General features: G+C 41.5%; 1 protein-coding gene across 15 annotated transcripts in view; it reads left to right on the top strand.

Moving 5' to 3' along the window:
• Meis2 (Meis homeobox 2) overlaps positions 1–23,041 on the top strand; it is a 226,222-nt gene that overhangs the window by 62,267 nt on the left and 140,914 nt on the right. For all 15 annotated transcript variants that reach the window (XM_008825299.3, XM_008825308.3, XM_008825303.3 and 12 more), the window contains one exon: positions 6,191–6,336. In XM_008825299.3, coding sequence (XP_008823521.1) covers positions 6,191–6,336 — 146 coding nt within the window. The remainder of the gene's footprint in view (positions 1–6,190; positions 6,337–23,041) is intronic.

A 23,041-nucleotide genomic window follows, 5' to 3' on the forward strand; every position in this document is an offset into this window, starting at 1 on the left:
GAATCTGTGGTTGCTAAGAGGGGTCAGACAAGGTAATGCTTAGGAAAGTAAAAGTTAGTTCATATGATTATAGGAATGCCCATAATCCTGACTGGTCTTGAAGGATCCATGCTTCAACTCTAGTTTGTCATTGACCACAGAGAACTGGAGAATCTTGGGCAAGGAGTTAACCTTGTGGTCTTAGATCACTGAATTAAATTTATTTCTTAGGGCATGGGGGAAGGAACAAAGAGAAGTCCCATCTGTGTAGTGGTAGACAAATCATTACACATCACCATTGTTTTTTTATCATGCCTTTATTCCCAACCTTTCAATGGATGTCTATGCAGATACTGACTTTTGGTTAAAGGGAATAAAACATGCCAATGAAGGGACATGCTGTCCTTTACTTGAGTGGTTCTTAGGACCATGGATTTTAGGGATGGCACTTTCTGCGGTAGGATCATCAAAGGATCTTTCAGAGTGTGCCCATGTCTCATTTGATTCACTGAATGCTCAGCTACCTATAGGTATGGGCATATCTATAGGCACCTCAGGATTCAGCATCCTATAATTTGATGGTCTGCATGGCTCTTTCTGGTGGTTGCATCTGGAGCTATCGACCTGAGCATTGCTGTGCCGAGTGTAGTCAGCTCAGTTCAAGAAAGATTGTGAGACTTCCTCAAGACCATGGGTATGACTCCACCCAGAATACTCTCACAATACTTCAGAGTCTTGAAACAGCAGGAGGATGCAGAGATTAGACAACAGGGAGGATTAGCAGCCTAAGGAGCTGTTCTCTGAGATATGCAGCTGAAGTGGGCACCAGAACCATTTGAAGGGCTTACTAGCACTCAGACTGATGGGCCCCATGCCTAGCACTTCCTAGTCAGCATGTCTTGGGTGCATTTGAGACTTTGCCTGTTTCCTAACTGATGCCTAAACTGCTGATCTTTATTTTGAGAGCCAGTATTTGGTTCTATTTGACCATGCCACAAGATGGTCATAATGGCCAGAACCCCAGAGCTTTCCTGCAGTGTAGAAGGCCAGGTGTGATTCTAATCACTCACCATGACCACTTGCCCCAGTCGTGGAATAAAGTAGACTTTTAAGGATCTTCTCTTCCTTAAGTGCAGCTCATCTCGAGTTAGATGATCCAGTTAAAGAACCAGAGCCACAGAGCTGAGATTTCTCAGCCGGTAAAGTACTTGCTGCTCAAGTAAAAAGACACAGATTCAAGTTTCCAACACCCACAGCAGCACACATCAGTAATCTCAGTGATAAGGAGGCAGAGTGCAGAGACAGGAGGATCCCTGGAGCTTGTCTAGCCAAATCTACAAGCTCTAGGTTCAGTGATAGACCCTGTCTCAAAAAATAAGGTGGGAGCTGGTGAGATGGTTCAGTGAGTAAGAACTCTTGCTGTGGGACCTGTGTTTAGATCCTTAGCACCAAAGTAAAAACTCAGCATGGATATATGTGCTTATCACACCATACTGTGGAGGGCAAGGACAAGAAGATTGCTGGAACTTGCTGGCCACCAGGCTCACTCTAAGTTCGCTCTAAGTTCTAAGCCTTTGTCTTAACAGAATAAGGCTGAGAGTGATAGAGCAGGATACCCAACATCCTCACACACATCCTCACACACCTGCACATGGATGCCTGCACTTCCCCCACATATGCACATACCCCCAAAATAATTTAATTGAATTGAAAAAGAAAAAGAAAAAGTGGGGCCTTTGAGATGGCTCAGCAGGTAAAGGGGCTTACCACCTAGCCCATCCCTCAGCATCCACATGATAGAAGGAGAGAACCAGCTCTCACAGGTTGTCCTCTGACCTACACACACACTTAGTAGTATGTACACAGACACACACACATACATATACACTCAATAGATATAAGTAAATAAATAAAAATTGCACATTTTTAAGAAGAAATGAAAGAAAAACCAAGGCAGAGAGTGATTGAGGAAGACACCAACACTGACCTCTGACTACACACATAGATGCACATGTGTGCACATGCACAAACTCGTGTACGCACATACACAAAGAACCAGTGTCAGTCTTCCTGCATAAGGAAATCCAAAGAACTTGTTAAAAATGCATGTTCCCAAAGCCCGGCATTGTGGCGCACGCCTTTAATCCCAGCACTTGAGAGGCAGAAGCAGGCTGATCTCTATGAGTTCAAGGCCAGCCTGGTCTACATAGTGAGTTCTAGTACAGCTGGGACTATAGGGAGACCCTGTCTCAAAAAGACCAAAAAAAAAGAAAAAAAAAAAAAGCATGTTCTGGGTCCAGGATGTTTTCTTTCAATGACTCTGGGCTGAGGCCTTGGGTCTATGTCTCCCTTCAAGTTTGCTATCCTTGTAGTCTATCTGTTCACAGACCTTGAGTATTCTTCTCATGTTCACACACATTATATCCCACTAATTTTCACATCTTGCCCCAAACTTAGACCATGACCTTAGTCAAGAGATTAGTAACCTTCAAAAGGAAGTGAGCCCAATATTTCTTCCTTTCTTCATCATCAGAGCTAAAAATCTGGTTACAGTGCATCCACTCAAGTGGGCCTTGTGTGTACTGAGGTCAGTCTCCCAAGAAACACTGTTGTGGGCATGTTTATAAGGGAGTGTGCATGTAGGCAATCCACTGGTGCTGAGAATGGCCCGTGGGTGCTTTGGGGGTGCAGTTCCCTAGTATGACCATTGTCAGAGAGGAAAAGGTCCTTAAGTACGCTCACAGACCATATAACCACACACCCACCAGCATGGTGGTATGCCTGCTGTGGTCAGGCATAGACTTCTGTGCCTAAGACAAAGAAAAGCAAGAAACAGTTCTTTTCTCAAAGATTCTGCAGTGTTGAATCCTAACTTCAGGTGCTGATGCCTGTGCTCTGTTTCTCTACCTCCTGTAGCCACACACACTGTGCCAGTGTACCCACTTTTCAGGACATTAACATAACTGATGCAAATGCCAAAGATTTCCAACCTTCTTCCACACAGCCTTGAAGCAAACAAAAAACCAATACCCAGTGTGACAGTGGTTAACTCCAGTATCACCTGCACATCTTTAAAAAAATTTTGTTCTGCTGTTGTTAGTACTCTGTGCTGACTTGGTTCATAGCCCATTGAAAAATGACAGTATTTATTGTTGTATTTGGTAAAGGAAAAGTCCTTTTTCTAGATCTGTAAACACTAGTATTAAAGTCTCCTATCCATATAGGGGTATGAAATTGTTAAAGAGAAAACTTATTTTAAAAACTCTCCTATCTAGTATCTAGTTATTAACATAAAATCAGACATTTTTGTTTATAATTATTTGAGACATGGATTTAAATTGAAGTATTTCATAACATTTTTACAAAATGGACTGCTTTCCATTAAAATTCATGTAATGCTCCTCTTTCTCCAATTTAAGTCAGTCATCAAAGGATGCTTGTGCTAGCTACATTTTTTTTTCCAGAGCTAAACATGGTGAAATCATACAGTCGGAGGGCGTTATCAGCCTTCTTTGCTTTTAAACAAGAGAAAATGCACTGTGGAAGCACTGCCTCTCATTTTTTTAAGGTCATTGATTGGGTTCAAAAGGCAAATGCCTTTTTTCGTTGAACTTCCTTCAATTAAGCCATTAACCTTTTGCAATAAGTGTATTCAAAAATCTATCAAAGAAAGCTAAATGAGACTTTAACAAAATCCTGACAATTTCAGCTTAAACATATACACAGAAACCATATGTGCTTAGGAAGAAATATATACACACAGGCATTGTTTACAGAGTGTGTTTTTCTATTTGGAAGACAGTGAAGGAAGAGTTATTCCATACATAATCTGAAACGTACATTTGGATAGCCACAGAGACTTCACAGTAAGAGACAAAGATATCTCTATCCCCGGTGTGTAGACAGACAGACTGACTGACTTCAAACTTGCTCTAGCAATGAGGATTTTTTTCCTCATCTCCGGGTACTGCTTTTCAAAATTGCCTCAGGCTACCGAACAGCACCTCAGATCCCCAAGGCCCACTGCCTGGCTCCTAATAGCCACTCTCCATCTGTGTCACCCGAGCAACTGATGAGACGGCTTCAGTGTCTGTATTTTGGAGGGTACATCCACCCAGGTGAAAATACTGGGGTTGCCAGGGAGCAGTCAGAAGCTATTAGTGTAGGTGAGAATTTGCCTTGCAGCAGTTCTTTGGCACGGTGAAAAGCGTGTGCTTGTGTCCCCATGTGGGCTTGGATGTGTGTGCAAGAGTGTGTGTGTGTTTGTCTGTGTCTGTGTCTGTGGGTGTGTGTATCTTCGAAGATGACCCCAAAATGTACATGAATGTGGAGGGGCTGAAGACTAGATTCTATATATCCAGTATTCAAAAGGCCAAATGTCTTTTGTTTCCCTGTACACAGATTCATTCTTTGACTATTTGGTGGGGAGGTCTGTGTCTCTGTGTGTGTGTGTGTGTGTGTGTGTGTGTGTATGTGTGTGTGTGTATCTATCTGTCTCTCTCCTTTTTTTTTTATCATAACAGAAGGCAAAGAAAAAGAGAACAGCAACTTCAGGGTCATGCTCTAGTGTTTGGGCAGATGGAAGGGAGCTGCTTTGCCTTGGGGCAGGGTGGCTGTAACGAAGTGGCCTGTCAGTCTGTAAATAGTGAGGGTCATCCCTTCTATGTGATGGAGGGGATCGCATTGCAGTGAAAATGGAAATGTCAATAAAATTAATCTGCCAGCTCTTTGCTGTGGTTTTTCTGCTTCTCTGGTCAAAGAAGGTTGAGGGTTTTTTTTTTTTTTTTTTGGAGAGAAAGCAAAGAAGAGATACAAAGATGCTGTAGAGCAGAACCAGAAGTTCGGAGGAGTGACCCAGTGGACAGGAAGTCTGGGTGAACACTGTGGGGAGGAGGGAGCAGGTCTTGGGGATTTACTGGTGGATCGACTGCATTCCTGAGACAGCTACAGAGTGCCCAGCTCAGGCTACACTGAGCACAGAGTTTATTGTTTTAGGCTTTCTTGGACAAGGTTTTTACTTAGCATGGGATTTATGGCATTTACTGCTAATGAATGTCTATTCTTAAATTACAAAAAAAACCCATCTCACTGCAATTCCCAGATGTCCTTCCAGGACCCCGGCTTCTTAAACACCAGCAGGGAGCACAAACTCTGCACTTCTCTGTTTTCCTCTTTCGTGTGGCTCCAGGCTAATGATGTGCAAGGAAAACACAGCCATCTCTAAAGCCCCAGTGCTGTCCCCGTATTCTTCATTTATTTTGCATTTGATTATGCCACAAGTCGGATCTTGTTTCTTTCCTTTTTTTAAAGTTATTAGTTCAAATATTAATGTAGGGATATGGCATATATTGCTGTTCTTGATTGATGCCTTCCCAAAAACAGGAAGACGTGCTCGTATGAATTTTAAGAAAGTAGGGGTCCTGAAATGCCTTGCCAGAAGAGTTTTTCAGATACATAATTTAGATGCCCTCCAGGCAGGCTTTCAAGGCATTTTTGCCGGAGGGCAAGAAAAAATAACTATGACTGTTAAAAGTAAATGATTTTTGCTAATGCACAATTAATGCCAGAGAAAAGCACAGAAGAGAAAGATCTTGATAGAAACTTCTGATTAAGTGAGCACCCTACCTTGATGTACATCTTTTTTTCTCTCCACCCCCGCCCCCATGATAATGATCAGTGGTGCAAAGAGCTAAAAGTTTTCATGTCATGCAAATGCAGGCCCTGTGTCCTAGGAGGAGTGTGCTTAGGAGGTGACAGTCGCGGGAGGGGCTGAGCAGGCAATAGTGACACAGTTTCTGTCGCCTATGCATGCAGCCTAGAATATATAGACGACAGAACATTTCACTTGATCACCGGCAGTCTGTGCTCACTATGGGCAGGGATGTATTTCCACCAAATGGGTTTTATCATAGCGGTTTGCCCATAGTGGGTTCCGTAATTGACAAAGAGCTACTGCACTGTGTCAAGTACACAGTTATAATTGAATTAATGATATGGGCGAGTGTGAGACACACAAAATTAACATCTGAAGAGGCCTGGTTTAATTTTGTCTTTTACATATTTGTGTCTCCAATTATACTTTAATGAAAGAGAATATACCCGCTTAATGGATTTCTTTCAACAAGCTTAGCTGAGCTTGTCATTAGCCTGGCATTGTTGTTGGCACCCTCTGTTATGTTTTCTCTAATGTATTCTCATTTCTTCCTACTAGGCGACGGGTTAGACAACAGTGTAGCGTCACCTGGCACAGGTGATGATGACGATCCGGACAAGGACAAGAAACGCCAGAAGAAAAGAGGCATTTTCCCCAAAGTAGCAACGAATATCATGAGAGCGTGGCTCTTCCAGCATCTCACAGTAAGTCAAGAGGAAAGAGATTAAAAATAAAAGTTGTTGTTTCGCTGAGTTCTCCTAGCAAGTCATATGGTCTCACACCGGGTTGTTGTTTGTTTTGTTTTCGGTTCCTTTTGTTATTCTTTTTAAATAAGGTCGCTTGCTTTCTGTTCCTTGAAATGTGGTAACTAGTAGAGCAGTTGCAATTTTATTAACCGTTGTGAACCGTCGTTAGAAAAGAGCAAGGCTTTGTCTTAACAGGCCAGCAACAGACCGTACTTAAAATGGTGTGTGACAGTACTTAAAATGGTGTGTACACGTAAGCAAAATTTTATTTATGCTACAGGACATGAGAACAACTTCAGAAAATGTGATTTCAATCAAGGAAACAGCTATAAGGAGCTGAGGAATCCGTAAACATTGCTGATTATCCTGTTGACCAAAGCTGTGTCCTCCAGGAGCAAAACCAGCATCTTGCCACATGCATACGCAAGCTCACTGTATCAGATCAACTTTACTCACTGAAGCGGTCTGCAGACATGCCTGCCATGTACACCAGACACCCCATACACACGCACATGTGTGCACACACACATACCATACACACACGCAGATGCTGAAGTGTTATAGGCACTCTAATGCCTTTGTTTGTAAGGCTGAAATTGAAGATTCTGTTTTAGCTGTTCTAATCCATTATCTTAAAAGCTAACCCTTTTCACTTCTGGGAAAGGAGTAACTATGTGCAACATCCTTAAAGTAACAATTTATATCCTCCTGTTTGCAGTCAGTTTTATGTGTCAATATATACTGTTGACTCTAAGACTCTCATGACAAAATGTGACAATATATTTTTACAGAGGAACTATGCATGCTTATATTTTACTGTCCATTTGGAGATTCTCAGAGAATGGTTAACATTTCAGAGGACGTTTCTTGCCCCAGATTTGTTTTTAGGCCATTCTGTTTAAACCACTGCTTAATAACAGAGTAAGTAGCACACTGAATGCTGAAGGTCTTTGGTTATCCAACCTGTGTGTCGTCATGCTGAATGACATTAGTTACAGTGTCATGGGTCCAGGACAAGGTTCCAGTCTTATTTATGGTGCTGGCTGCTGATCTGCTCTTCTCACAGAGTGACAGAGGGCAAAGGGTAGAGCAGTGGTGGGGAGGGAAAAGTGATAGATTCACATTCCTAAATCGGCCATTTTGATGTAAGGATGTTAGTAGCAAACTGAGGTGTATCGATCTGGTCCGTGGTGTTGGGATCAGCTGGGAGAACCGAGACTGCAGTGGTAGTGGTTATTCTTGCCTCCCAGTTACGGCCATTTCAAAGGTCAGGGCCCTGCACCGACTTGGCTCAGAGGAATTAGACAGAACATGCGTCTCTGGTTGATTACTTAACCAAAGACAAAATAATGAGTCCTAAGCAAATACTGACTAATTGAAAGGGCTGTAAATCCATTACATATTGGTCAGGGATAATCAGGAGTATTTAATCACTTTTATCTATTCAGGAGCACTGGAGCTGCAACAGCAAAGCCCTGAACCTTACCATGTGCTTATTATTCTCATCATTATCAAAATTACTTCACAGCTGTTCTTTGCTACATCACCTCAGCTGGAGACTGACTAACCTGTAAAATGTTTTTAATTTGGAAGTCGAGTGAGTGTGAGGGGAGGGCATTCTCATTTCCAGCTCAGTTTGTTGGTTAGAGTAGCAGCAGCACTGAGCAGGATGGGAGACGCCTGAACAGGTGGGCTGCTGCATCCTGACCAGCTCACCTGGTTGGTTTGCTCCCTCTTGAGTTCCTTTGCATTTGGTCATTCTTGGTCAGACATAGACATTTCCACAGCTGATTTCCAGGCAAGCATTTAGCTACACATGGGATTACACTCTCTGTCATGGAAAGCAGTGTGTAGAATGGCAGACCCTCAGAGCATCTGGCAGCTCTATTTACCAAAGAGGAAACTGAGACTCAGAAAGGAGGGGGGGGGGCGTCTAGATGAAGGTCAAGCCGAGCTGTCCAATCACCACCTCTGCGTTCTTCCCACCTCGTAAAGATGGCTTTGCTCTTATCCTGTCAGCTTTAGCAGTTGCGTGGAGATCTCACCATGTCTGCCATCAGTAATCTCAAAGTCAAGGTGGTGATGGGGGTGGTGGCGGGGGTAATGGAGAAGCCGAGGGTTGTCTTCCTTACTTGTCTGGAAAGCTTCCTGCTCCTCTAGCTTTTCTGAGAAGGCTCTCTGCTCAATCCGGGAGTAGAAGCCCATGGGAAGAGTCAGGAGCTCTTGAGGGACCTGTTGCCTTGTCCTGTCATGACTTAGATCCCAGCATGCACTACAGCCACTTGCCCATGATTCCCTAGCACATGTGGATCGTCTATGCGACAAACTATCATCAGAGCTTATCTTCACCTCCAAGAATGTTCATCTAGTAAGATGTACACATAGCTTTGTGCAAAATTCTCTGTCCAACTAAATTTTTTAATGAATGCTTAGAAAAAAGACCCAGAGAATCTGAGCCTGGAAATCAGGGGCACTTCATTTCAACTTCAGTTTTCCTCGAAATGTCTGATGCCCAGTGAACTCCATTAAATTCCCTGAATCTTTCTTTGTTCCACTTTTCAAATGTGAAGGACACGGTGCAGCCTCTGTGGGCTCCTTTCCTGCACTCCTGCATTTGGGTTCTGCCTGGGACACTCACGAGAGCAGCACTCTCTCCCAGCCTTGTGGCCGGCTTTCCCTTCCCTTCCTCTTTTCCTTTTACTGCTCAGTAAGTGCCTTCTTTTCTCCTCCCCATGACCTGCTTCCACAACTTATCCCTTTTCATCGCTTCCTCCCACTGGCTTTGTCTCCCATCATTCCCTCTGCTCCCCTCCAAGCCTTTTCTGCACCTCCCTTGGTTTTCAGAGAAAGTCTCCCTGGCTTTCTCTTTGAAAATGTTTCCCCTGTCCATCCACACTTCGCCCCCACTGCAGGGAAGAGGCCCAGGAACTTTGATGAGGATGGTCCTGTAAAACTTTTACTTTCCAATCTTTAATGAGCTGAAAGAGTTACTCAGCTGTAATTCTGAGCTCAGAAACCAAGAATAGAGACCCCTAACTAGTGACATGTTAATTTAGACTTCTTTTCTTGCATGCACTCACAGGCATGAGGGAGCCCTTGGAAATAGAGATGCTCCTGTATATTTCTCTGTCATTTAATTAATTTCGACTTTCAAAGTGAAATGTTGGCTGGAGCTCACTAAAAGTATATGTGGTCTAAATGATTATTTCATGTAAATTTCTTCACATGTGTGTGATTCAATGCACACTCTTCCATTATTAGTCTCTTTAACGTTATTTCAAACTGGTTTGTTCCCTTTTGTGCAGTGTGACCTGTTCTTGTATTACAATAATCCCTGATGTACCCTTTTTATTTTCTGTCTTCAAAAAAGAAGCTAATTGAATTATCTCATTATTTTAATTTGTTAAGCAAATGTATTTTGCATCTCAGGATGTGTTCTTAAAGAAGGGGGCTGCTAAGGCTTTGCCCCCTGAATGGGCCATTGGCCCATTTTGACATTCATGCATTCATTAACCGGCAGAGCATAAAAGAACTCTGGTTGTATTTTTTTTTTTTTCCAAACACCCAACCAGCATGGAGCAACTTTTTCCAATAAGCCACAGGGGTCTCTCTACATGTGTTCTCAACTGCAAGCTATTGTCACCCATTCTGAGTACCTCAAAAGGCCGAGAGGGAAAACCCTACTCAACAAAGGCCAACTGTAGCAATTGTTAAGTCTCAGTCGCAATATGACAAAAATCATTAACCTCCCGTTTTCTCTGAAGAACAAATTCTACTGCAACTGTAACAGTTAAAACAATCTCTTAAATTCCTATGTACTGCCAAGGTTAGGGAGAGGGATAATCAGTTGGCTGAAAATTGATTCTATTAAAGAAAATACTTAAACTAAAATCAAAGTGGAATTTTGAAAACTGAATTATTTGATAAATTAATTTCGTGTTCAAACATTTTAAATTTGCCCAATCTGAAGCTAATGAATTATTTTTTAGTTTCTAGTTAACAATCTCCAAAATATCCTTTAAAATGATGCCCTCTAAAAATGCTCAATAATTTTGCAGAAATAAACCCATGTGCATTTTTTTCCTTTTTGGAATTTCATTTAGCAAAAATGTGCATCCCATTTTCTTCTTCCATTGGTTCATGACTGTGTCTGGCTTCTTGGCCCTAAGAAATCTAGAGATGGAAGGACCACTCTGCTGGGAAGCATCCAATGACCAAAACAAACAGGCAAACAAGCCCAGAGACATCTTAGGAAAGCATATTCCTTTGGCTAACACATGAAGATCATGGCATCATAAAAACAAGCCTGCCATGGCAAACGCCTTTATTTGACTTTGCAGATACTTAAAAAAGAAACAGCAAGAAATAATACCTGGACTGACAGTTTATACCCATGAAAAGCACCTCACTCCAGGCCCTTAAGTGCTCAGTCAAGCTTTTTGGCACCTTTACTTGACGCCTTTGTGAACTCCCTGAGTTGTGGAAAAGGAGTAGGAAGTGTTCACACACAAAGACCTGGCTTGCTCATCACAGTTTCCAAGGATCTTCTTATTGGAAAACACAGTGATAAAACTCTTACCCAGGAGATGTGAGACTTCTTTCAGAAATAGTGTACTGAATCAGGGGCAAGTTTTATTTAAATGTGGCATCATACCGTGCACTCTTCTTGAAACTATAAGTTCCGACACTCAAGTCTTTGTCTATGCCAAATTGCCAAATGCTTCATCCCGTCTCAGTGTGAGTGAAAGGGTGAGGTCTGTGGCTTGTTCATTACTTATTTCACTCTTTGTCTGTTGGCATGCATTATATGGGATTTTGTAAAGGCCTTGGTTTGGGAACAAAAATATACTTTAATGTATATTGACCTACAGAGACAATACACCCTAGTTATTAGTAAATACAGTTGCATGCTACATTAGAGAAGGTATTTCTCTTCTTTAGTGGTTTCATGGAGACATCTGACAGTAAACATAGTCACCTTAAGTTTATCATTACACTACACACACACACACCCTAGAAGGAGAGGAAAAAAAAGGGATAGACTTCAATTATTTTGCCTTTTAATTACTTCTCTTCATTGTGGGCAGATCCAGATGGCTTCCTTCCTTAAATGAGGGAGTAACATGTAAGAGCACAGGGCCCAGTATCCACACTGTAAAATTTTGATCTTAAGATATTATCATCTCTGAGTCACATTTCCATATATGTAGAATGGGGATAATTCTAGACTCTCCTAATAGGGTTACTATAGGGTTTAAATGAGATATGTCAAAGCACTGAATTTCAGGTCTTATTCTTACAGGAAATACTTAATATAGAATTACTATAATTTTTAGTTTAATCTAGTTGAATGATAGCAAGGCCAATGGGCCTGGTCAGCTGATGTTACCACATCCTTTCCTGGCACTGTATGAGATAAGGACACTAGCTTTTGCTACAGAAAACCTAGATACAACTAGTCAGAGAAACCATGCCTCACCCTTAAAAAGTACATATTTTATTAATTCTTTGAGAATTTGATATAATGTATTTTGATCATATTTATCCCTAACTCCTCCCCTTAACTCCTTACAGATCCACCTCCCACCTCCTGACTCCCCAACTTTGTGCCTTCTTTTTTTTTATTTATTATTTTCATTTTATGTCTATGAGTGTATTGCCTGCATGCATGTGAGTGCACCCGTGTCGTGCAATGCCGCGGAGGTCAGAAGAGGGTGTTGGATTCCGCTGGAACTGGAGTTAAGGACAGTTCGTAGCTGCCATGTGGGTGCTGGGAATTGAACCCGGGTTCTCTGCAAGAGCAGTCAGTGCTCTTAACTGCTGAGCCATCTCTCCAGCCCCTGTGCCTTCTTTTAAAATTTATTTTATTTTTTTTTATTTAATAACCCATTGACCCCAATTTGTGGTGTCCATATACTTCTGGATGTGGATCTGTGCATTGGAGCACAGCCAACCTATGTGTAAAGAAAAATTCTCTGTTCCTGAGAGGCCATCAACTGTCCCTAGCTCCCCAGTTGTGTGTGGGGGGGGAGCTCATGAACCCCTTCTGACTTCGTGATAGAGTGTTGATTAGTTTGATCTTGTATAGGCCTTTTGCAAGCAACAGACAATCACAGCTACTGTGAGTTCAGGAGAGCAACCCACTCTAACTTTTAAAAGCCATAGCAGCATTTGATGTCTGTTTATGGGTACTAACTGGAAGATAGCATCAGAGAGAGAGAGAGAGAGAGAGGGAGAGAGAGAGAGAGAGAGAGAGAATCCTAGTACCAACTGGGTGCCAGCATACCCTAGTACTGCTGGGTTTAGTGGCATGCACCTGCAATCCCAACACCCAGGAGGTGGAGGTAGGGAACCTCACAAGATCACGGTCAGCCTGGTCTATATAACATGACCCCCTGTCTGAAAAAATACAGAGCATCTGGTGATCCTTCTGTTATGGAGGGGAGTAGAGCATTGGTCATAGAATAGTTCAGAACCCTCTGCAGGGCCTGCTTTTGGAAGACAGGCTCATTTTTGCAGTTCAGGTTCTAAGTCTATATAGATTCTGAGCTTGCCTGGTTTTTCATGGTGTTCTAGTCTAGGCTTCCTGGGCAGCACTAAGGTAGGGCTTTTCTAAAGGGGTCTTTGAATATAAAAATGCTGCTACTTGGGTTTGAGCTTGGTGGTCTTGAGAAAGCTATTCAGCCTCTCTGAATCTATATTTTTAGCCCTCAAGATGATGCTAGTGAGTATCTGACTTCCTTATTTCGTACCTGGGTTTCTATGCAGCTCAGGCAACACAGTCAGTGTACTTACTCAACTGTGCTGTACACATCCAGATATTTTGGTCTTCTGATTGTATGCCTGGGTTTTCAGCTGCTGGAGGACTCTGTGGCCTCACAGGACCTGCAAGGTTAGATATCCAGTGCTGCCTGCCATGTTCATCTCTACCAAAATGTCTTTGCTTGTTCCTTTTCTATACGTGTCTCCATGAAGACATCGTGACCATTTCTATTGCTTCACATCTTTCTAAGGACCTGGAATTGTGAATGGAAGCAGTATTTCATGGATATTAGTTACTTCTACTTGGAAAATGAGTGCCTTCATGATTCTGAGATTGGTCTACTTAATACTAATAGCGATGGACCAAATTAATACCAAATATGAAATGTTAGCCTTACTTATACAGTGAGCGATGAGATGGCCTTTCTCATATTCAGGGATGCAAATGTGCACTGAATACAAGCAGGTTCTGAGAAATGCTCACAGGGAGATGCATATGCAGAGTGAGGCGGCCCCTCGCCTTTGCCTCTGCATTGTTTTTCTGCTTGCAGGAGAAAACATCTGTGAGTTATTTGAATGGAACCTTAGACTGGAGATCGCCTGAATTGGTGTCATCTCTGTTTAATTTCAGGAAATGATGTCACAATGAATTAAATAACAGTGCTGGGTGATTTATTTTCCCGTGGACACGCTGTCCTAAGCATTCCTCTTCTCTTGGCAATGTTTCCAATTAACTGTAAGCTTGAGTGTTCTTCCTAGTTCATAATGATTTTGATGGGTGGGGGAAGGAGACGGGGGTGGGAAGAGGAGTCATTTCAGAGGTTGCCAAGGTTCAGAGATAATGACACATCCATCATGTCCTTATGGGGACAGGTTGGTACTGAACACCGGGGTTGTGATCACCAGTGGCAAGCTGTAACACTGTTGGTTGGTTTCAAAGAATGTATGGGGCAGAAAATCTGAGTGCTCTGAGGTTAGGTGTTCATAGAGTCTAGATAATTCCAATAGCAACCTGCACCCTGTAGCTTCTGCTTTCTCAAAGTTTCTTTGCGCTCCCTTCTTCAGGAAAGAATAGAGGACATAAGTCAATTCTGTGTGCCATCTGTCATCATTTTTACAGTTTCTCGAATTAAAGAGACAGGCCAAAAATTTAATGTGTTGCATCCTAGAAACTCCTCTAAGGAAAGAAGATCACGGCTGAATCGACTGTGTCTCTCTTGAAGGGGTGCTTGTGTGCTGCAGTGTTAGAACCCTTCACTTGTCCCAATTTGGTGTTTACAGTTGGGCGGTCAGGCCTTCTGCATGGGAGAGAGGCATGTGTTTGGGATGCAGTCTTCTTACCTTTGTTCACATGGTTCTGAATGACACTGATGCCAAGTCACTTTTACAATGGTTAGAGCTACAATAGTTTCTTATGGGGATGGCAAGATGCATAATCTCGCCAATATTAAATTATTTCAGGCACAAGAAAACATTTTGAAGTATACATGATGGTCCTGTTTTGTAAAGGAGTTCACCTGAGATACACTAAAGGAATTAGTTCCTAGATGTTGAACTACTAACTGGTAGACATTTTAATTAATTAATTAATTTATTTATTTATTTATTGGTCTCTTTGCAACAGGGTCTGGAACTTGCTATGTAGACCAGGCTGGCTTTAATTCACAGAGATCTGCCTGCCTCTGCCTCCGAGTGCTGGGACTAAAGGCGAGAACTACCACACCCAGCTCAGCAACTGAAGACATTTTAAAAATCAGAAACTGATAACCAGAACATAAGGGGATTTAGAATATTGAAACTGCACTGTATAGTACTGTAATGATAGGTATGTGTAGTTATACATTTGTGTAACACCAACAATGAACCCTAGGCTGAGGTTCTCTGTATAGGTCAGTGGTGGAGTGCATTCCTACCATGCATGAGACTGTATGATCTAGCCCTGGTGAGCCTTAACATAAACTATGGGCTCTGGGTTATAGTGCTGTCAGTGAGGGTTATCAATGGGGATCGATAGACAACTGTGGTGGAGGATGTTGGTAAAGGCGGTCAGTGCGGGAAGCAGGGAAGACGACAGAAATATCCATACCTTCCTTCTGATTCTGCTAGGAATCTAAATCTAATCTTAAAAAGTTTGTTTTTCAAACTAGATCATTGAGAAAATTGAAAAATGAAATGCTCATTAAATTACCATGAAAAAGAAACTAAAATAATTGTTAGCTCAAAGTTTGGAACCCAGTTTCACAAAATATCACTTGAAGTATCATTGTTTAAAAATATGTTAAAGAATTCAAGGAGATGGGGAGTTGAGGACCCTTGAATAAAGGAAGATAGAAGGCATGTGCATATTTGAATATTCAGCTATTTAAAACCTCCAGGAATAGAGTACCATTAAATGCTGTTTAGTGAAACCCCTGAATATTCATTCAAATCACAGGAACAATTGCCACTTCATTCCACATGACCACAGTGTGTAAGTGCAGTCTGTGCACACATGTAGTTCTGAGGAGTTGAAGGCTACGGTGACCAGGCTATGAGAGCACTGACTGATCCTCACCTTTGCTGTAGGATAGAATCAGAAAGTGACCTTAACATTCAGAGCTAATTTTAATATTAGAGAGGGTTACTACACAGATTCCAGAAGACTTCTAAAAATTCTGCCTGCTTGGTGCTGTGGTCGCTGCTTTTGTAACCAGGTTATGATGTGTAAAGGCGATCCCAGCCCTACTGCTTCTATGAAGAAATAGTGGCTTGGGTAGAAGTATTAGGTTGGTTGAATGGAATTTGTCTATTGCATTTGTGTGTCACATGTCACTGTCTAAATTGATTGACAGAAGTTGTTTCCATATGAAAAGTAATCACTGGGACTCTTTAAAGGTGTACTATCCCCTTAAAATATAATAGTAATGCCATTTTTGTGGTTTTACATTCATTCTTCATATTTTGAACTACCAAGTCCCAAATCTGCCAGAACTAATTTAAGTTGTTTTTATCTAATAGTAGATAAGTTGTCAAGTCACAATACAACGGCAGATAATTTGTCTGAAACTATAGTTTTACTTCTTGGTTGTAAGAGATAACATGAATATTTGTTGAGTCTGACTTGAATGCCTGCAAAAAATAATTTACAACTCAAGAGATTAGTGTTGTGAGATTTTAGGATGACAAGCGATGGAGAGATATTATTATCTAGGTATTCTCGGCATTATAAGGAATAAATGGGGACCAGTAACCAGCCTTCCATTCAACCTCCCTAGCTTACTGGGTTCCGAGTTACCTAACATAGTCAAATGATGAAGATCTGCTCTTGTCTTCCTCGAATCAAATCTTGTTGCTGTTCCTCGTTCGGGTACCTCAGATATTGTAGTATAACTGTCTCACTTCTCACATCAGTCTGCTGCCATCACAAATATTCTAGAATTAATTCTGGCTTGAAAAAAATATGTGGCTTTCATAAGTCATAATTTGCAAAAGGACAGTCTCAAGACTTCCAGCCTCACTACAGTGGTGATGCAGAATATATGTGGTGACTCCATCACAAGCAGACAATAAACACCCCAAGTATACTGGGGGTGGTGCCGCAGGAGTCTTTGGAAAAGGGAAAGGCTTTTATCAATAGAAGAGATGAATGCTGGATTATTCCCTGTAGGTCTGGGGATACATAGGAACTCTCTATAAAAGCAATCTAATTTTTTCCCCCATGGTGAAAAGTTATAGGTTCCATTTCAGTGTTTCAAGATACCTGCAGGCAGCTCTTGAGTTGATATACTTGTTTTAAACCCTGCCTCACAGTGAATTTTTTTTAAAGTGGTAAGAGAACATGTGAATATGGAGTCATTATTGGTCAATTATAGGCTCAGTTTTTGCATTAGATTTCTGCAAAGCTGTGAGTGAAGACCTGTGTGGCAAAATCCTACTGATGACTTGGTGACATTTTGATAAAGGCCCCTCTTATGGTTTAATCCTGAAGTTTTTATGTTCCCTGGCAAACTGCTTAAGTGATTATCAAATATGATTATGTGGAAGGTGTTGGTTTTTAATATGAGCTTTGTTGCCAGGCTGGGAATTAGATGTATGTGTGTGTGTGTGTGTGTGTGTGTGTGTGTGTGCACATTTTCTGGAACTGGTTTAATGAAGAGCATGGTTTAATGCTCTGTGCTTTTCATGTTTCTGAACCTCATGCTCAACGACTGCCCCAAACATCCCAAACTTATTTGAGATGTCTGCACAACCAGTCAAGTTAAGAAGGCTGTCTTAAATCCTGATGAATCTGTGGCTGGATCCTTCTGGAATATAAATAATGGAAATGTTCATATTTGTTTAAAATTCAGTGCTCTTCCTACTTTTAGACAAGGAGTGAGGACAATCTGTTAATTCTCTGTGTTCACAAAAACAAAGATTTCAGGGCATAGTGAAAACCCTACTGTGTAGAAGTTATGCACCTCAGACAGCCGAGTTAGGACCAAATTTAAATTCGTAACCACAATCTGGTGCTTAGCTAAACCATTTGCTGTCCTTGATACATTAGTCAAGTCATTTACTTTGTCTGAGTGCCTGCTTTTCTACTTTATTGTTTTGGGAGTTAGTTGAGGGTAGAAATAGCCCTTTGAAAAGGGCAAACTACTCTCAAGTATAAAACGACACTCATGCCTACCTATAATCCACTAGAATAATTACTTTGTTCCATGAAATCTAAACTTGGATCTGTTGAAATATTCAGCAAAGAAAAATATTATATTGTATCTTTCAACCTACATCTGGAATAGGGATCAAGTCCCACAGGCAACAGGTCATGAACGAGAAGGGAAAAAGATCTTCTTCAGCACTTACACTGAGGCGCTGGTTCAGTAGTATCATAAGTACAAGTAAAATTTGAAAACTTACACACTCAGCCTTAAGAGAAAGAACCGAGAGATAGCAGTCCACATCATTATAACTTTGGGGAAATGAATAAGGAGATTTAAGCATCTTTGTAGACATTTCAGTCACAGTTAACTGGTCTACCAGCCTACCGGTTTCATTCTGACCAAGCTAGTGGGAAGGGCTGTTTGTCTCTAAAATGGTGATCCCATGCCTCCACGCTAAAGGAGGAAGCAATTCCATGCTAGATGTAGAAGTGCCTCATTGATTTTTTTTTTTTCCCTGAAGATAGTTTCAATCTGGATGCTAAATCAAGCTTCCTTTGATTTGCCATTCAAAAATTTGCAAATGTTTCACTCTTTAGAGAGAATCCACACAGGCAAAAGCACAGAACACAGACAGGAGACTAACAAGAGAAGCTCTGAAAGGCTTAAGGAGGCCCAAGTTTAGATACACTAGCCACACATCTGGGTGAGGCTCTGTAGAAGTTGGCAGTGGCAACAACGACTTTGAGAGTTGGGATTGATCTTTGTGGAAGTAATATTTGCAACTATGGCATTGGGTAAAGGTCAGTAAGAGAGCAAGCAGAGAGAGAAGGGGTCAGCATGTTTTTGTAAGCCATGTGTAAGGAGGGAGGAAAGAGAAACGAGCAGAAACAGACATCAAGCCCACAGAGACAATGAAATCTTAAGTCAAGGGAAAGAGTTTCAAAGTAGGGGAAGTAGATTCTGCAGAAAGATCAAGGACAATGATGACTAAAAATAATCCTTTCAGTGTGGCACTTTGGGGTCATGGTCTGCCTTTGAATTCTGCAGGCTGATGAGTGAGCGAGCAGGTTGGAAGGGAACAAAGGAAGAATAGAAGACAGGGCATGGGGGTGGCTGGGTTTCCCATCACAGGTGAGTCAGGTGCATGGGGAGGCCGGGGAGAGACAGAATAGTGGCACAGGGGCAAAGGGAGGGATGGTGGGAAATACAAGGTACACAAGAAGGAAGAGAGCGGTCAGAGCCTAGGTGGATGCTACAGCAGTGACAGACACATTTAGTGAAAATAGCAAAGACATGAAGAGATTCAGGAAAGGGTCTCTAGTAACTAGATGAGGAGCAGGGAGGGTGTGATGGAGAATAAATTAGAAAGGAATGAGCATGTGGCCTTGGACCAGAGGCCCTGGCTGGGAGGGACTCTTCAGCCCATCCTTTTCAGCCAAGGCTCAGGGTCCCAGGGGAAGAGGGACAAATGCAGATCACAGGACAACCCCAACTGCACAGGCAGGTGTGAGAAGATGGTGTTAGAATAATCCTGAAATGCAGGCCAGGAAATCAGCATTCCAGTGAGATAACCTTCCCTGGGATTATGACAGGAGACCAGTTCTATAGTTAATCTGAATAATGAAATGATTAGGAAAAAGACAAGTAATGTTGGGAAAGAAACCATGAGGGAGACTTTGCACTGACATGTACTGTAAAGCTACAAGGTGTGTTACTGGTCAACACCAGAGACAGGATGAGTATTTGAATCATAAAAATCCACAATCAACTCACATACAGAGAGAAGTTTATTCATTTAAAGGCCCCCACTTTAAATCAGTTGGGTGGAAAAAAGAATAATTCAATAAATGGTTTGGGGGTAATGGTTTAACTATTAAAAAAAAAAAAATCAATAGTCTCCATGAAAATAAGTTCCATGTTTAAGAGTTCTTTGAAGCATGGCGACTCTTTTTCTTTCCTTTGTTTAGTGAAATCCTTTTAGTGCATAAAAACAAAGAAATTATAAAGAAAATGGTGACTGATTAAATTAAATTAAAATGAAAATTAAGAGTCTTTGAATGTCATGAAAATACCATAAACAAAATAAAAGAAAATACTAAAACTGACAAAAATATGTGAAACATTGTACAACAGACAAAGAATTAGTGTTCCACATAAATGAGGCATTGTGCATCCCAATAAAGAAAAAAGTGGAATGGATAAAAAAAGCAAAGATGAGCAGATCCATTCACCAAAGAAGGAATACAAATGACCAGTAGGCATTATAAAAATGTTCACTGTCATTAGTAACCAAATGTATTTTTTGAAACCATCAATATTTATTTGATAAACACTAAGAAAGAATAAAACTAGATATGGTAATGCATACCTGAAACCCCAGCACTAGGCAGGTGAAGCCATAGAACCTTGAGTTCAAGGCCAGGTTGGGCAACAAAAACACTCAGATATTAAAAAATAGCGGAAAAAATATAATGTCCATCACTATCCAGTGTGGAAGGGAATATACACTTTAATAAGGAGAATAAAAGTGGACATAGTCTTTCTGGAATGTGAACTGGTAATTTGACTAAAAAGACATGTTCCTACTGTTTGATTCAGTAATTCAGTTTCTAGAAATTTTTCTATAAAGAATAAGAAATACATACAACATAATGCAAAATTATGCCTAAAGATATTATTTATAACAATAAAGATTGAAAACTACCTCTATAACCAACTATTAAAGACTATACTAGCTTGTTATGGACTAACAGCCAATCATCAAAAAATTTTATTATACAAATATTTTGAGATATGGGGACCTCTCGTGTATTACTAGGTGAAATAACATTGGTAAGGCAGGATATATGCTGTTACTCCAATCTGGTAAAATAAAATGCATGTGGACATATGGACAGAAAATATAAGCGATTCTCTTTGGGTAGTATGAGCTGGGTAACTTTTTGTATTTTTATGTTAGAAATTATATGTCAAATGTGAACTTGGGAGGCTGAAGCAGGCAAATATTGAATTCAAGGTCAGCCTGTGTTACACAATGAGGCCCTATCTTTAAAAAGATGCATGCTATATTTATAATATTTTAATGAAGAGCCGTGCTGGGTATGAGGGAAGTAAAGCCTGGTAGTGTAGTGAGGACACAAAAAGGCCACACGAAGGCTGCGAGTGCAGGTTCAAGTTAGAAGGGAAAAGAGAGTGGCAGTCAGGAAACGTTGCCAAGTCTGTGGTCTTGGAAGTGCAACATCTCTTCTTGGCTGAATCAAAGGGATAATAAAGTAGAGATGGATGATGTTAGAATTAAGAGGAAAGTTATTAACCTGGAAGACTTCAAAGTGAGGGCAAGAGATGACATGGAGTAGAATGTTCTAGCAGTCATAGAAGTCACAGGGGAAGCAGGAGTGGTTTAGAGGTCAGTAATCTTCTGGCAGCAGCAAGTGGAGACAGTCCATGCTGTCCTTTTGAGGGTGCTGTAGACGGTCCTAGTGAGATGTGAGGGGAAAGGGTTGAAAGCAGTCTGGCCTTTTGTCTCTAATCCCAGAGGGACTAAGGAGACTACCAGAACAAAATGTCATGGACAGGGTGGCTTAAAAAAGAAAGTTCGGCTAGAAAGATAGCTCAGTGATTATAAGTGTATACTGTTATTGCAGAGGACCTGAGCTCCATTCCCAGAACCCATGACAGTCAGGCACTGACAACCACCTGTAACTCCATCTCCAAGACATCTGACACCTCTGGCCTCCATAGGCATCTGCACTCACAAGCATATATCCACACATAGACATAGTTTTAAAAAATTAAAAGTAATTAGGAACTGGAGTTAAGGATGGTTCATAGCCACCATATGGGTGCTGAGAACAGAACTGGAGAGATAACTCCTTATTTAGGACCATACTGCTTTTCCAGAGGACCTGAATTTGGTTCCCAGCACCCATGTGTGGCAGCTTCCAACCATCTGCAACTCAAGCTCCAGCTGATCTGATGTTCTCTTCTGCCTCAGCAGACACTTGCACATATATGGCATGCACACACAGAGATGCACACATATGCACATAAATAAAAATACATCCTTTAAAAATGTAATTTAGACATGTTAAAACAACATCCTTCTGGATACCCTAGCAGGGTCTTTTCCCTGTGCATGATATAGGGGAAGAGGGAAGAGGCCATTCTCGTTCCCTCTTTTAACGTGGCCAATTCTCTTAGATTAGGGTCCCACCCTTATGGTCTCATTTAATCTTAATTATACTGTAGAAACCCTATCCCCACGTTCAGATGCTCCGATAAATCTACCATAAGTAGAAAATATTGTAAGTCAAAAATTTATTTAATCCACCTGTCCTGGGACCATCAAGACTTAACAGCACAGTACAAAGCCTAGCAGCTTGCCCTCAGGATCCAGGAATAGGAGGTTGGTTCGAAGCCGTATCATTGAGAGAAAGCATCCTATGTTTGTTCCATGGAGGAATTCAAAATTCAAAGAGCAGTTTTACTAGGGTGTTCCCTTTTCACATCACCATAAAGTCAAAAAATCCCAATTGAAAGATCCTAGGTTGGGGACCATCAGTGAAAGCACATTGGAGGTTGGAGCTTCTCATGTGAAGCTTTTGGGGGTAGGTACAAGTTGGTCCAGAACTAAGAATGGTCAGAGAAGTGGTATTTCAGAACAGATTTTCCTTTCAAGTCATGGATATGGAATTGTGCATGTGGAAGAGATAAAAGTTTTCTTGGTTTTGTTCTGTTTTGTTTTCCATGACCTGGCAGGTAAAGGGTGAGGGCAAAGCAGCTAGTTAACTTCAGATGTGGTAAAACAAAACAGAACCTAGAAAGCCAGCCACACTGCCCTTGGGACCACAGACGAGTGCTAGCATGGAGCGGTGAGGAGGCTTTCTAGGAAACTGAAGGAGATGGGGGCTGGGGAAGAGATGGAAGCAAAGAGCCCCAAATGGTATCCCCAAAGCACATGGGTGAAGAGAGCACAGAGGAGGAAGGGGTGGGGAGGGTTCCGGGATAGCTAATGTCCCCACAAACTCAGTTGATTTGGATCAGGTGGAAGGTTTGTTTGAGCTAGTTGTTTTTCCCTAGTTGTTTTTCAGCTTTACTTATGTTTTAGCACTGAACCATCCTGTGTATATTTAGGTCTCTCTCTCTCTCTCTCTCTCTCTCTCTCTCTCTCTCTCTCTCTCTCTCTCTCTCTCTCTCTCTCTCCGCTCTGTGTCTGAGGGGAGGGGGGTTGGGCCCGGCACACACCTCTCTGTGACCCTGCACCTCCCCTGCGACCC

Source organism: Nannospalax galili, unplaced genomic scaffold, assembly GCF_000622305.1.
Source record: "Nannospalax galili isolate Female #2095 unplaced genomic scaffold, S.galili_v1.0 scaffold629, whole genome shotgun sequence".
Lineage (NCBI taxonomy): Eukaryota > Metazoa > Chordata > Mammalia > Rodentia > Spalacidae > Nannospalax > Nannospalax galili.